Source organism: Rhynchophorus ferrugineus, unplaced genomic scaffold (assembly GCF_030347505.1).
Source record: "Rhynchophorus ferrugineus isolate W39M unplaced genomic scaffold, kcgeb_rfMv2 rfM11, whole genome shotgun sequence".
NCBI classification, from domain to species: domain Eukaryota; kingdom Metazoa; phylum Arthropoda; class Insecta; order Coleoptera; family Curculionidae; genus Rhynchophorus; species Rhynchophorus ferrugineus.
This window is the reverse complement of record NW_027472590.1, coordinates 7,285,782-7,298,303: the sequence shown is the minus strand read 5'-3', so window position 1 is coordinate 7,298,303 and position 12,522 is coordinate 7,285,782. Positions and strand designations below refer to the sequence as shown.

General features: G+C 32.1%; 1 protein-coding gene across 2 annotated transcripts in view; it reads right to left on the bottom strand.

Annotated features, from left to right (window-relative positions):
* dac (dachshund family transcription factor) overlaps nucleotides 1-12,522 on the bottom strand; it is a 436,877-nt gene that overhangs the window by 190,376 nt on the left and 233,979 nt on the right. For both annotated transcript variants that reach the window (XM_076417492.1, XM_076417493.1), the window contains exons 6-7: nucleotides 9,545-9,754; nucleotides 6,112-6,336 (exon numbers count right to left, since the gene is read on the bottom strand). In XM_076417492.1, coding sequence (XP_076273607.1) covers nucleotides 6,112-6,336; nucleotides 9,545-9,754 — 435 coding nt within the window. The remainder of the gene's footprint in view (nucleotides 1-6,111; nucleotides 6,337-9,544; nucleotides 9,755-12,522) is intronic.

Genomic DNA, 12,522 nt, shown 5'->3' with positions numbered 1-12,522 from the left:
ACACCAAAGCACAATATTCAGGGCCATAAAGTTTTGCCGTGATTATGATAGAACATCTACCACCGTCATTTGAAAAGTCATAACTTGAAGTACATATTGTTGCCAAAGAAAGCAGCAATAGGGAATAATTGACTCAGAATGAACCTCTTATAAAATCTCTCTTAAGATATCATCTAATATCTATTTACCACCATCAATTAGCAACAATATTTAATAACATTCTTTTTCCATCTATTGTTTTATATATTGATAAGGAATTACCATTTTTCATCAGCATAGATAAATATCACCATCACCGCACATATTACCATCACAGAAGCCTTAATAAAACTTAGCAAAAGAAACCCTTTTTAATCAATTTCATTGTATAAAATAAATAATTTAATAATATCACAAAAAAAACTAAAATATTTTTTATATAACTTTATTATCTCCTATAAAATTAATAATGTTTCAAAAAATAAATAGATTATCGATAGGTCTCGCGATAGATTATTAAAAGAACATTATAACCTCGGAGGAATCTATGACCATTACTCTATTAGTGGTAATTATACGGTGTTAAAAGGCTTTTTCATTCTTTAGATGGAGAGATAAAGTATTTTCTATTTGATTCTTTTACTTTTACAAGCCACATTGCTAAATCCGTCGATGTATAGCATGGGATTTCTTCAAAAAATTACGTGTACTTTGATTGTTGTTCGTTTGTTATTATAATTATATATTGACCAACATTACTGTGCCAAATACGCACTAAATAAAATTTAATACCTCTAATATATTTACCTTGAAATTGGATGTATTAAAATATATAGATTTTTTTTATAATACCAAGAATATATAAGCCAAAATAATGCTTAATATTCTTATGACACTAACTAAATTTTTGCCGAACACTGTGAAAATGATCATTCGACTGTGATCCAATACTAATTACAAGACTTATATTTAATTCGTCTAGGCTTTAGGAATAAGTTTTTCTCGCAAAGTTGGTAAGTCTCTTACTGTCATCTGTGTTCATTTTTTTTTAATTTTTTATCGTAACATCTTTGATAACGTTTGAAATTAAAGAAATTATTCAAATATTTTTGCAAGATATATAATAATACCATTGGTGCTTGAATCTATTTTGATCAGAGTATATATCGGTGAGAAAGCGAAATATTAATGTAACCATTTGTTAAACAATCTAAATTCATTGTTGATATCTATGGTTATGACATTTATGTACCATAATAACAGTTTACTCTGGAGTATCATTGAGTTATTGACTAAATGCAGACGTTAATCGCTCAAATTTGCATTATGCACAATCATTTTTTTAAAGAAATCTATTGCCTAAGACCATTTAAGAAATTTAGAAGCTAATGGGGATGCTTCTCCGTCGTATCTCAATGGTCGGTTTTGGTTTGTACGATTTAAGAATTGCGATTTTTATGTCAATGTGAAAGATCGATTTAAAGGACCAACAATTTTAAGACAATGAATTGAAAGATTTATTGGCCCAAAACCCAGCTAAAACTCTCAAAAAATGTTCAGAAAACTTAGTGATTAATTATGAATCAACAGTTTTCAAACTTTCACATTTATTCCATCTGGTGATGAAAAATTGATCTACTATATCAATTCTAAACTCAAAATGCCATGAGATGGTTCAGAGAGCCATCCAAATCCACACCTAAGCAGAACATGTATAGCTATAAAGTTTTGCAGACCATATTGTGACTACATAACATAAAACTAAATGAAACTGTTAATTTAGATGTCTACCGATGCTGATTGAACAAATTGAGCAATGTTTCACAAAAGATACCAGCAGTAGCGACTAACAGATGCAAAGTCATACTTTTGAATAGCAAAGTTGTTATACTGTTGCAGTTTCAGTTCACATCGCCTTCTGCTTACAAATCGTTCAGATCGATGCAGCATGTCTTGTCTGGATGCACAAGTGCGAACATGGACCAATGATTGAACTGGACATTGCGTGTTGATTTAAAAGTTAAACCTATATTGCTTGGACTACAGGGAAGTTTCAGGAAATATTATTGTTTTCTCTGTGTGATAGTAGAGATACGGTATCAATATGATGATACTAAAAGATGAGAAAAGTTGTAGAAAAGGATGGTAAATATATTAATTGAAATATGTTGTGTCATACCGCCTCTGCCTAAATGCCTATTTAAAGTGAACAAACTGCAACCATCTATTAATTAAGTTACAGATGAGGGTCTAAATATTTAGGAGAATCATTTATTTTCATATGTATATTCTAGAAAGTAGCCTAAACATATTGCACCTCTTCGAACTATCCCTAAATTGGTCTTTTTAGTAATGAAAATTTTTCACGTTTGTAATACAAATAGCAAATGAATAAATATTGGCAAATTACTGAAGTACTGTGTTTTTTAAGATGTATTTATATCAAACACAATCTTTTGCTAGTGTGAAAATGGACCAACAATGGAATCGCTGTCCAACCACCATCGTTCTTTCAGTACAGCATCACTATATTGTCAGAAAGATGAGAAAATACAGTTAAATTAACGAAATACATACTGTCTTTTTTAAGAAGTATTATATCATACACAATCTCAATTACAACCTATAAACTAAATTTCCCAAAATATTGTGTATTTAAGAATATTTTATAAAATAATTTAGAGTAAGTGTTGATTAAATTGGAGATATAACTCTGAATCGAAGGCAAAATAAATCTAAATAGTAATTTTAATCAATGAGCTTTAAATTTACATTAAATTTTATACTACTAGAATGAAATAAATCAAGATTATGAATTTTAGAGTCAAATATTATGTTATATTATTATTATTTCTCTTGCTAGAAACAAAAATATTCGAGTATAATTGAATTAAAGACAAATACCAACAATTTAGTACACCAGGTACAATTTGTCCAAACATTTAAATCATTTTCCAAAATTGTAATGTGGCTACTAATTTAATATAATGAAATAATGACCTAAAAATGTCCATTTTCTTTAATTAATATGTTATCACCAATATATCTTTAAAAATATTTCAATTAAAGATATATGTCACATGAATTAGTCAGTTCTCGTATCTTACGAACTGTGGAAGTAAAATAAAAAACACAGAATTCTCTCCTATGACGTTTTTTCTACATATAACATTAAAAATAATACCGTTTTCTCTGAAAGTATATTTTATTGTTGTCTCATCAAGAGCACTAATTTGACTTGACGTGTAGTATGACGCTCATACTGTAGCTTCACCATTATCATTTGTAACTAATTTAGAGCTTCAGTTAATTATTATTGAATAAATTATCATGAAAAGATATATATCAGTATGAATATTTTCTTGTATTGTAGTTTATTTACGATTTGGTGAAGATATCTGTATCAGCATTTTACAAATTATATTTTAGGCCACCAAAACATAAAATCTACAGCAGGAAAGCTTGCTACTGAATGAAAGCGTGTATTCCTCATTGTACTCATGAATATTAATTTCAAAGTCATATGTTTCCAATAAGATATACTTACCAAAAATATTTCTGGATGTTCAAGTGCACTAATGATAAACCCTATATTGTAAAACAATCTTATATTCTATTTGAAATCTTTTAAGATATCACCTATTTTCGATTAATCATGTGTTAATAAATATTTCCAACATATTATATAGATTATTCAATAAAAATCCATTTTCGGTCCATTATTTTTGTTGTTTGGTAAAATCTGTTAAAAGTGGTGATTCTGATTTTAATGACAAAGAACGACATGGACAACAAAATTCGAAAACAATGAGTCGCAAAACTTGGATAAAAACCCACCTGAAACTCGCAATATACTTTCAGTTGATGAAAAAATTATTTTCTGCGATGTTGCTGTTTGCATGCGACTACATCAATTGACTGAAAATGCCATTTCGAATCACAACAAGAGTAGTCGAGTATAATTCAATTAATGGCAAATACCAACAATTTAGTACACTGTACACTAGTAATTTAATATAACGAAATAATGACCTAAAAGTGTTCTAATGTTCGTTTTCTTTATTTAATAACAATCATTCTGAATCAATGTGAAGTCTTGATAAAAATGTCTATGTTATCACTAGTATATCTTTAAAAATATTTAAGTTATAGATATATGTCACATGAATTAGTCAGTTCTCATATCTTACAAACGATGGAAGTAAAATTAAAAAAAAAACAATTGGCAAATTAAATACGAAGCGAGAAACAAAACACCATCGGTATTGCCCCTCGATCTCCGTTCGAATCGAAAGAACAAACGACTATCGCCGAGCTAAGAGCACCGGAATCTATCATCCGCTCACTCCATCGGCACTAATTACACGTTGTTAAAAACCTTTTTCGATTTCCTCAGATCGACAGATTACACGTTTTCGATTCTTTTTCATCCTCCTCCTATCGCTCACGAAGAAAGAGAAAATCCGCGACGAAAAAAACAACATTCAAAGTAACAGCGATGGATCTAGCAATCTGTTAGTTGGTCGTCTCGCGTGCGGCGACTCAACAGTGCCATCTGGAGTACCAAAACTTAATTTGCCAATTCTTTTTTTTTGGTTTTGTTGAGGTTAGGTTCCAGGATAATGTCGGGGGTAGAGAAATCAAAAAAAAATCAACTTGTTTCTTTTTTTTTATTTAATTTTGAATAATAACATCTTACATCACACTTATTATAGCTTAACTAATAAAATGACAGTAATATATTATTTGTTTCAAAAACTCTCGCTCTCTCTCTCTCTCTCTCGCTTTCTTTCTTTCTCTCTCTCTCTCTCTCTGTCGTCTGTCTCTATTCGACGCGACCTCCGTTCAAGATTTTGCTGTATTCTTTATTGTTGTTAAGGAAAATCGCAAAATAAACTCGACGATACATCAAAATCCTTGTCGGAGGCGCGGTACTTTTTGTTTCTGCAAATTTTCTATCATAAATACTCGTTAAATAATATAAATTAACTAGAATTTCTCTCTTTCGTTTCAAACAAATCAACTACTCTAACAGTAATGGCACATTTATTTAACATACGAAAAAACCAGCTTACAGATTATAAGTAGTCCTCACTGTCACTTTGGACGTTCTTTTTTTTTCCTTAACTAGGTACTGTGAGTCGGTCGTGATATATGCATCGCGCTAGCGTCACCATCCTCATCAGAAACAATGGAAAACGGCGTGTCAGATGCGAAATAATCAAAAAACAACGGAGGCTTTACATTTTGTACAGATACTGTTCGGAACCCCGTGCTAGTAGTACTAACTATTCGACAATGACAGTCCCTATAGTGACGTCCATAGTGAAGTATATTAATGAATTTTACAAATGGTCTTGTATGTACAAAATACTAGTAAATATGATCGATATGTGTTATGTGTGTTTTAATTCTTGAAATGATTGAGACTGTATTAATAATAAAACATGTCCGTTTGTGATCACTTACTCACAGCTGGAGAATGAAGAGGGGGGTATACACTGCCAGCTTATCATAAGCATCACTATCGACGTAAAGCTTTAAAAAACACTAAGTTTCTTGTCCCTTTCTCAAACATAATAAACTATATACAGTCGTCGAACAATCGAGTTAGAACTAGTAGTACTATATACAGGATGAATATGCGTTAACTAACTACAAGGAAGTCTTATAAAATGGGAGAATCGTCCAACATTTTTTTTTTAAATACTATGTTCAACATTTAACCGATTGTTTTATACAAGTTGGCTATGAACGTGAAAAAATATATAAGACGATCCGTGCGAGACGAACGGAAAAAATAAATCCACAGACTGTAGAAAAATACGTTCGTATAAATATAAATTTGTTTCTCCAAGTTTGCAGCGTTTGCACCAAAAAAATATTCCTTGAATGTTTTTTTGGAGCAAAATCCGCAGCGTGAACAACACTCATCCAATGAGAATTTATCAACTAAATTAGCGAAAAAGAACCAAACAAAACAGAACACGTTACATATGTTTCTATGTACACTTTATGTTTATGGCCCCGTGGGGTCCCGACAACGACGATGTTCTTAGCTTTTGTGCGTGGCGGCCAAGTACATGTAATATTGAGCCAGACTGAGTAAATACACCATGTTACTGTTGGTACCTTTTTCGTAGTTGATCTGTCGTTCCTGCTGGCGGGCGTTATCGGCCGCCACCTTCAGCAGTCCCTGGATGTTACGCAGCAACGTTTCCGTCGACGAGATGCCGCCCTCGGGACCTGGACCGTTTGCCTGGACCACGGCGCTGGCCAAGGTCGAGTAGTTCAGGGCCGCCTGTTGCGAATCGCTTCCCGGGGCCGTGGGTAGCGGGAGGTCGGCGTCGTCCATGTCTGCAACACGGGAGGAATCGAAAGTTAGCGTTTGTCGAGATGGCGCGGATTTATTTTCGATAAAGCGCGGTGCCGTGAGCGATAAAATTAAGGCCACCGCTAACGGCACCAATAAAACATGCGAACATCGAGTTGCGCGTCCTCGCAACCCGCATTGTCGGCATACAGGGTGTTAAAATGTAATTGGAAAGTCGGACATTCTGTTAGGCGGTGTCCGCTAAAAGGGATACTATATATACCACAATGTAATTTTCTGAGTTGTTTATGAGCAAATATTACAGTAAGAACATTTACATATTATAAATGAGTCCAAATATCTAATAATAAGTTAAAATATATAAAAACAGGCGACGTTTAGCTCAGTTCCGACTTAACCATTGTGTTGTGTATACGTCCAAATTTTATTATTGAAAAATATATGCCAAAAGAACGAGCAAAAACAGTGAAAATATTTATGGAAAATAATCGTTACATTATTGCCATTCAGCGGAAATTGCGTCAAAAATATCCTAACAGTCGAGTGCCTGACAAAACCACAATTTATCGTGCACATGCGAATTTTCGGCAGTACGGTACAATAGCAGACAGGCCTCGTTCTGGAAGACAACGGACGTCCCGTAACCCTAAGAATGTAGCTCTGGTGCGCGATAGTGTTGTAGAGTTTCCAGAAACATCAATTCGGATTCGTGTTTCCCAGTTACACATTTCTGCACGTAGTTTAAGGCGAATTTTGAAAACTGATTTGAAAATGTTCCCGTGCAAAATTAAATTAGTCCAAAATTTTCTACCAAGAGATCCTGATCAACGAGTCGAGTACGGTGATGCAATCCTAAGGCTGTCTGGTGAAAGAATTTTCATCTAAAATGATAATGAGCGATGAAGCCGGAAGAACAGTCTGTTTTGGGGAACACAAAATCCTCAATTACTTCACGAAACATCATTGCATCCAATAAAAACAACTGTATAGTGTGGTATTCATGCTGGAAACATCATTGGTCCCTATTTTTTGAAAATTTCCAATGTGTTGCTGTTACTGTTACTCCTGAACAGGACCACGACATGATTCCAAATTTTCTTTTGCCCGAAATGGAAGAGCAAGGACTAGATGACATGTGGTTTCAGCAAGATGAGTCCATATCACACACAGCTCGTTCAACAATTCCATTATTGAATAATATTTTTCCACAAAGACTAATTTTGCGAAGTGGCGATTTAGCACGGTCAGCCAAATCTTCGAATTTAACAGCACCAGACTTTTTCTAATAGGGTTTTTTAAAATCAAAAGTTTAAGCCCCAAACGATTCAACATCTTAAAGACAATATTCGTCACGAAACTGAAGAAATTCAGCCACAGATGTCGCAGGATGTCATGAAAAATGCCTTAAAAATACCGAAATTTGCATAGCGAATCACGGTCACCATTTAGTCGATATAATTTTTCAATCATAACGAAGAAAAAAACTAAAAAAACATATAAACTTTCTATGAAAATCAAATTTACTTATCTTTTCTTTGAGCAAAGTTATAGGCGATCAAAATAGTAGCGAAACTTTTGCCCTACGTTGTATTTCCTTCAAACATCCTCTAAAAATAATATTAATGAAAAGAAAACAAGCTAAAAATAACTCTTTTTATTTTTTTTTATATTAGAAAAACTTCATTAATTTTTAATTATTTACGTTCTTTAAAAATGTTAAAAGTTAAGCGTTATAAAAGCATTTAAGCAATACATGAATGAAAAAATTTATACCAAATAAATATTATATAATTTATAATTATTGCATTTTCGTATTAAAACGTTTGTAGAAATAAAGAACCGAAAGTAAATATTATTTAATAGATATAGAAACACAATAATATTTTGCTAGTAATATGATTAATTGCCTTTTTGATTTGTTTTGTATTATTTTATTTTTATTAGTATTAATTTTAAATTTAGTTCTCGAGCTTAGATTATTACAATCATATTGGTTATTTCTCTTTATTTTTATTTTTTACATTGTGTTTAGCATTTTCTTTAATATTTTATTATTTTTGAATTATTATTATTTTATTTTTTTTTTGGAATATATTCTTAAGAGGATGTTCGAAAATTTTATTTATTTTTGAAAGTATGTCTGCTTAAGTGACCAAAATATACTTTGTTTACTTTGATACAATAACTACATTTCACCCACTCATATTTTGTCTTTAATTCTTCGTATAATTAGAAAAATACTCGCAAATTAATTTAAAATAAAAATTACTCTAGGCATTCTTGAAATTGATCATAACTTATGCTGTTATTTTGCCAGGTTTTGGTCATAATGCTAATTAGTTTTTAATTAATCTGGTTTAAATATCCGGAAAAATTTTGGTAGAATGAACAGAATCCAAAATATTACTAAACATGATGAAATGATGGAAAAGATGGAAAAAACTAAACAAAATTGAATAAAGTTTATTAACAATTATCCCAGCATTGTAGTTTCAATCTTTATTTTTGGTTTGTTTGTATATTTAGATAACTTTTGTATTTTAACTAAAGCTCAATTTAAAAGTTATACCGTCATATAATCATACAAACAAATATAATGAAGCTATTGTAATTGCCGACGTTTTTACGCTTTTATTTCACCTTCTTTTTAGAGATAAACTTATTTCGTTTGCAATTATAGCCCCTCAAATATGCGAACATTTTTTGGGAAAATAAATAAACACTAAACTGTTACTAAACTTGAAAGGTAAATGAAAATAAACCAAATTGCATAAGATTCAGTGTTACTTATTCTAATATTAAGGTCTATAATTGCTAATAATCTAATTTGTATATACACTCATTCTTTATTTTTAATTTGTTTGATATATTTGGAAGAAAATCTAATTCAATGAACTAAAATCTTTAAGGTTATACCGTCAAACAGATTTTAAATACACAATGCTGACTGTTCTTTCTGATAAAATTTATTGGTTTTCGATAGTCCCTTAAACCAGCGAACAATTTTTGCCAAAATGAACAAAAACTTATATTTTACTAAATAAAATCGAAATATATCTCATCACTTAAATCCCATGAAATGTCCCTATATTTTAAAATAACATCAGTTTATTTAAATGTCTTACTTTAACATTAAAAGACATAACTAACACAACTTCGCATGATCTAGAGAAACAGCCCATTCTGTGCCATTAAAAAATATAATTAAAATCACAAATTCGATTATCTCACCTTGATCCTTGTCTTCATCTTCGTCAGGCTCGGTGATGTTATCTTCCTCGTCGTCCTCAACCGCAGATCGTGGTGATCTTGGTGAGGGAGGTACGTCAGGACCGTCGGCTTCACTGCCCGAGTGATCGTTCTCGCCCAGGGAGCCGGCACTGCCGCCTCCGCTTTTTGACAGGTTCAGTACGGGGCTGTGATCGATGGGAGAAGCAGAAACTGCAACAAAATCACATGGTTTAAATAAATTGATCCAGCAGGTGTAAATAAGCAAAATTAATTAGAATAAGATGTGATGAGGAATATTTGATAATCGACCTTAACTTGAATATATTTGCAGTGTTTTTTTTATGATCTCAAATCTTGTCGATGGTATTTCCTACCGACGATGGTCATTAAGACAAAATAACAACGACTACGCCGAAAAACACTAAATCGAATACAAATATTATCTATATTATTTAATTCACAAAATATTGAAATAGATACAGGCCCAGGGTTACAGGATTAAGCTGTATTTTTTTAATATACTTAAGACTGGAAACATTATTTCCTCAATACAAATGTTATTTTAGATCCTGCGACCTAATTCTGTGACGTACTGTTCAGTTTTTCCTGAGATCAGAAATGTAGGTCAGCGATCGGCCTTTCTACATTGGTTGAGATCATGGTTAAATGAAGGATAGAGCTGCTCGAATAAGTAGACTCTCATTTAAATTTATGTTTTTAGGTACTTAAATGGATTTTGTTGTAAGTAACTGTTAAACTTAACTGTTAAACTGTTAAAACAGACGCTTTTGATACTTCTCTTCATAAATTAACACTATTTCATTTAGGTATTCAGTGTATACAGATGCTAATCATGGAAAGCTCAAAATTGCATTTATGATATTCATTACTTTTGTTGTTTGAAGAAATATGTTGCTTAGACACTGATGGCGATGCTGCTGTGCCATTTTCCAATTGTTGGTTTTAGTCTAAAAATACTTGAGAAACTCCAAAACTTCGACGATTAGGGCGTAGTATCTGACTGAAAATGCCATTTCAGTTTCATTGATTAGCACACAAGAAAAGAATAGTTTTTATATGTGATTGAATTATACAGAAATTACATTCCGTAAGGTACTGTCTTGAGGCACATGAAACAGTCCAGTATATGAGAAAACTCAATGAGCTTCAACTTCAACCGTCTTTTAGTTGACACAGAAAATTAATATGATGACATTTTACATCGTTAGATGACATTTTTAAAAAGATATTCTAATCTAGAAATTTAAAGAAATTCTTTAAGAATATTCATTTAAGTGGATTCAAATTTAAATTATTTTGGGATATACAGCCATTTTCAAGATGCAGCATCTAAAAAAAGAAACTTTAAACTAGCTTTTTTCGAAAAGTATGCTCAGCCAAATTATTAGATGTAACACATGCCTTCGATAAGGTTTGGCATGAAGGCCATGTTCATATACTATAGAAAATGTTAACAAAACAACACACCAAACTACTAAAATCGTACATTACAGCCAGAATGTTTAGAGTTAAATAAAAACAAGCTTGCTCTACAATAAAATAATCTAAAGCAGGTGTACCACAAGGAAGTGTACTGAGGCCAATGCTTTATCTATTCTACACTTGTGATATACCACAAATGGAGAATTTTACGATGGCTACATTTGCTGATGATATTGTGATTATAGCTGTCGCAGACAATAGTGAAGAAGTCGCACAAAAATTACAACAGGCAAGTGAAAATATAAATAATTGGACACAAGCTTGCAAAATAAAAAATAACGAGAGTAAATCTGTGCATGTTTAGTTCACCTACAATCAGACCGTACAAGCACCAATAACGCTAAATAATACTATCGTTCCATACAGTAACAACGCTAAATATCTCGGAATGGCTCTCAATGCAAAACTTCGCCAGAAGGAACGTATAAAGAAGAAAAGAACTAGAATTGCAATATAGGAAAATGTATTGGCTAATTGAAAGAAAATCACAATTATTTCAGTACATAATAAATTGTTATTATATAAGCAAATACTGAAACCTATATGGACATACGGGAGTTCAATTATGGGGATGTTCTGTACAGAGTAACATAAACAAAATACAATTTTTTTAGAACAAAGTCTTGAGAACTATTGTGGACGCGCACCCAAATACTACAGGACTGACTACCTACATCGAGACCTTCAAATACCCACAGTCAGTCAAGAAATGAAGGAAATTTCAAAGGGGCATGAGGAAGAATATTACAGTTTTTGGATACCATCAGAGCAAGACACAGACTCAAAAGAATCTAACCATATGATATTGTGTCGTGTTGTGTAGTGAGGTGCATTTAATAAGAAATACAGCAGTGATATGTATAAACACTCATTCACCAGAGTCTGAGATAGGGCCGTTGGTTCCTCGTAGTTATATACCTAGATTTAAGTTATCATAAAGACAAGTTGTAGGTTGGTCGGAAACGACTAGTAACAATGTAAAAATTAAATAATTAAAAAATATATCAAGTGTTGATTGAGTAAAAATTTCGGAAAGAAATTCAGAAACAGTTTCAAGGGAAGCCTGTTTATGGTTTCGTTTTAGATACCGCGTCATTAAAACAGCTATATATCCGATTAAAATTTGAATTTTAAAGATCTTCTTCAATCTATAATGCCACCTTAATAAAGAAAAACCTTACCAAGTCAACTAAAATGTATATGGACTTAAATAACGGTGTATTTATTACTTACAACTACTATATTTTGATTGTACTACATTGAGCTCTTGAGAGTATTGTTGATATTGATGTAATAAGATCATCATTCAAGCACCAGCGAATAAGAGCGACGGAATAAGAATAAGACTTAGTTAAAGCTGCGAAGAACACACAATTTGAGATAATTAATCCACGCAAATCAACTCGGCCGATTCGAAAACGAGGCGAACGACCATAAATCATCGGGTAAATCATCATCGAGCCCCAACTCGCCTC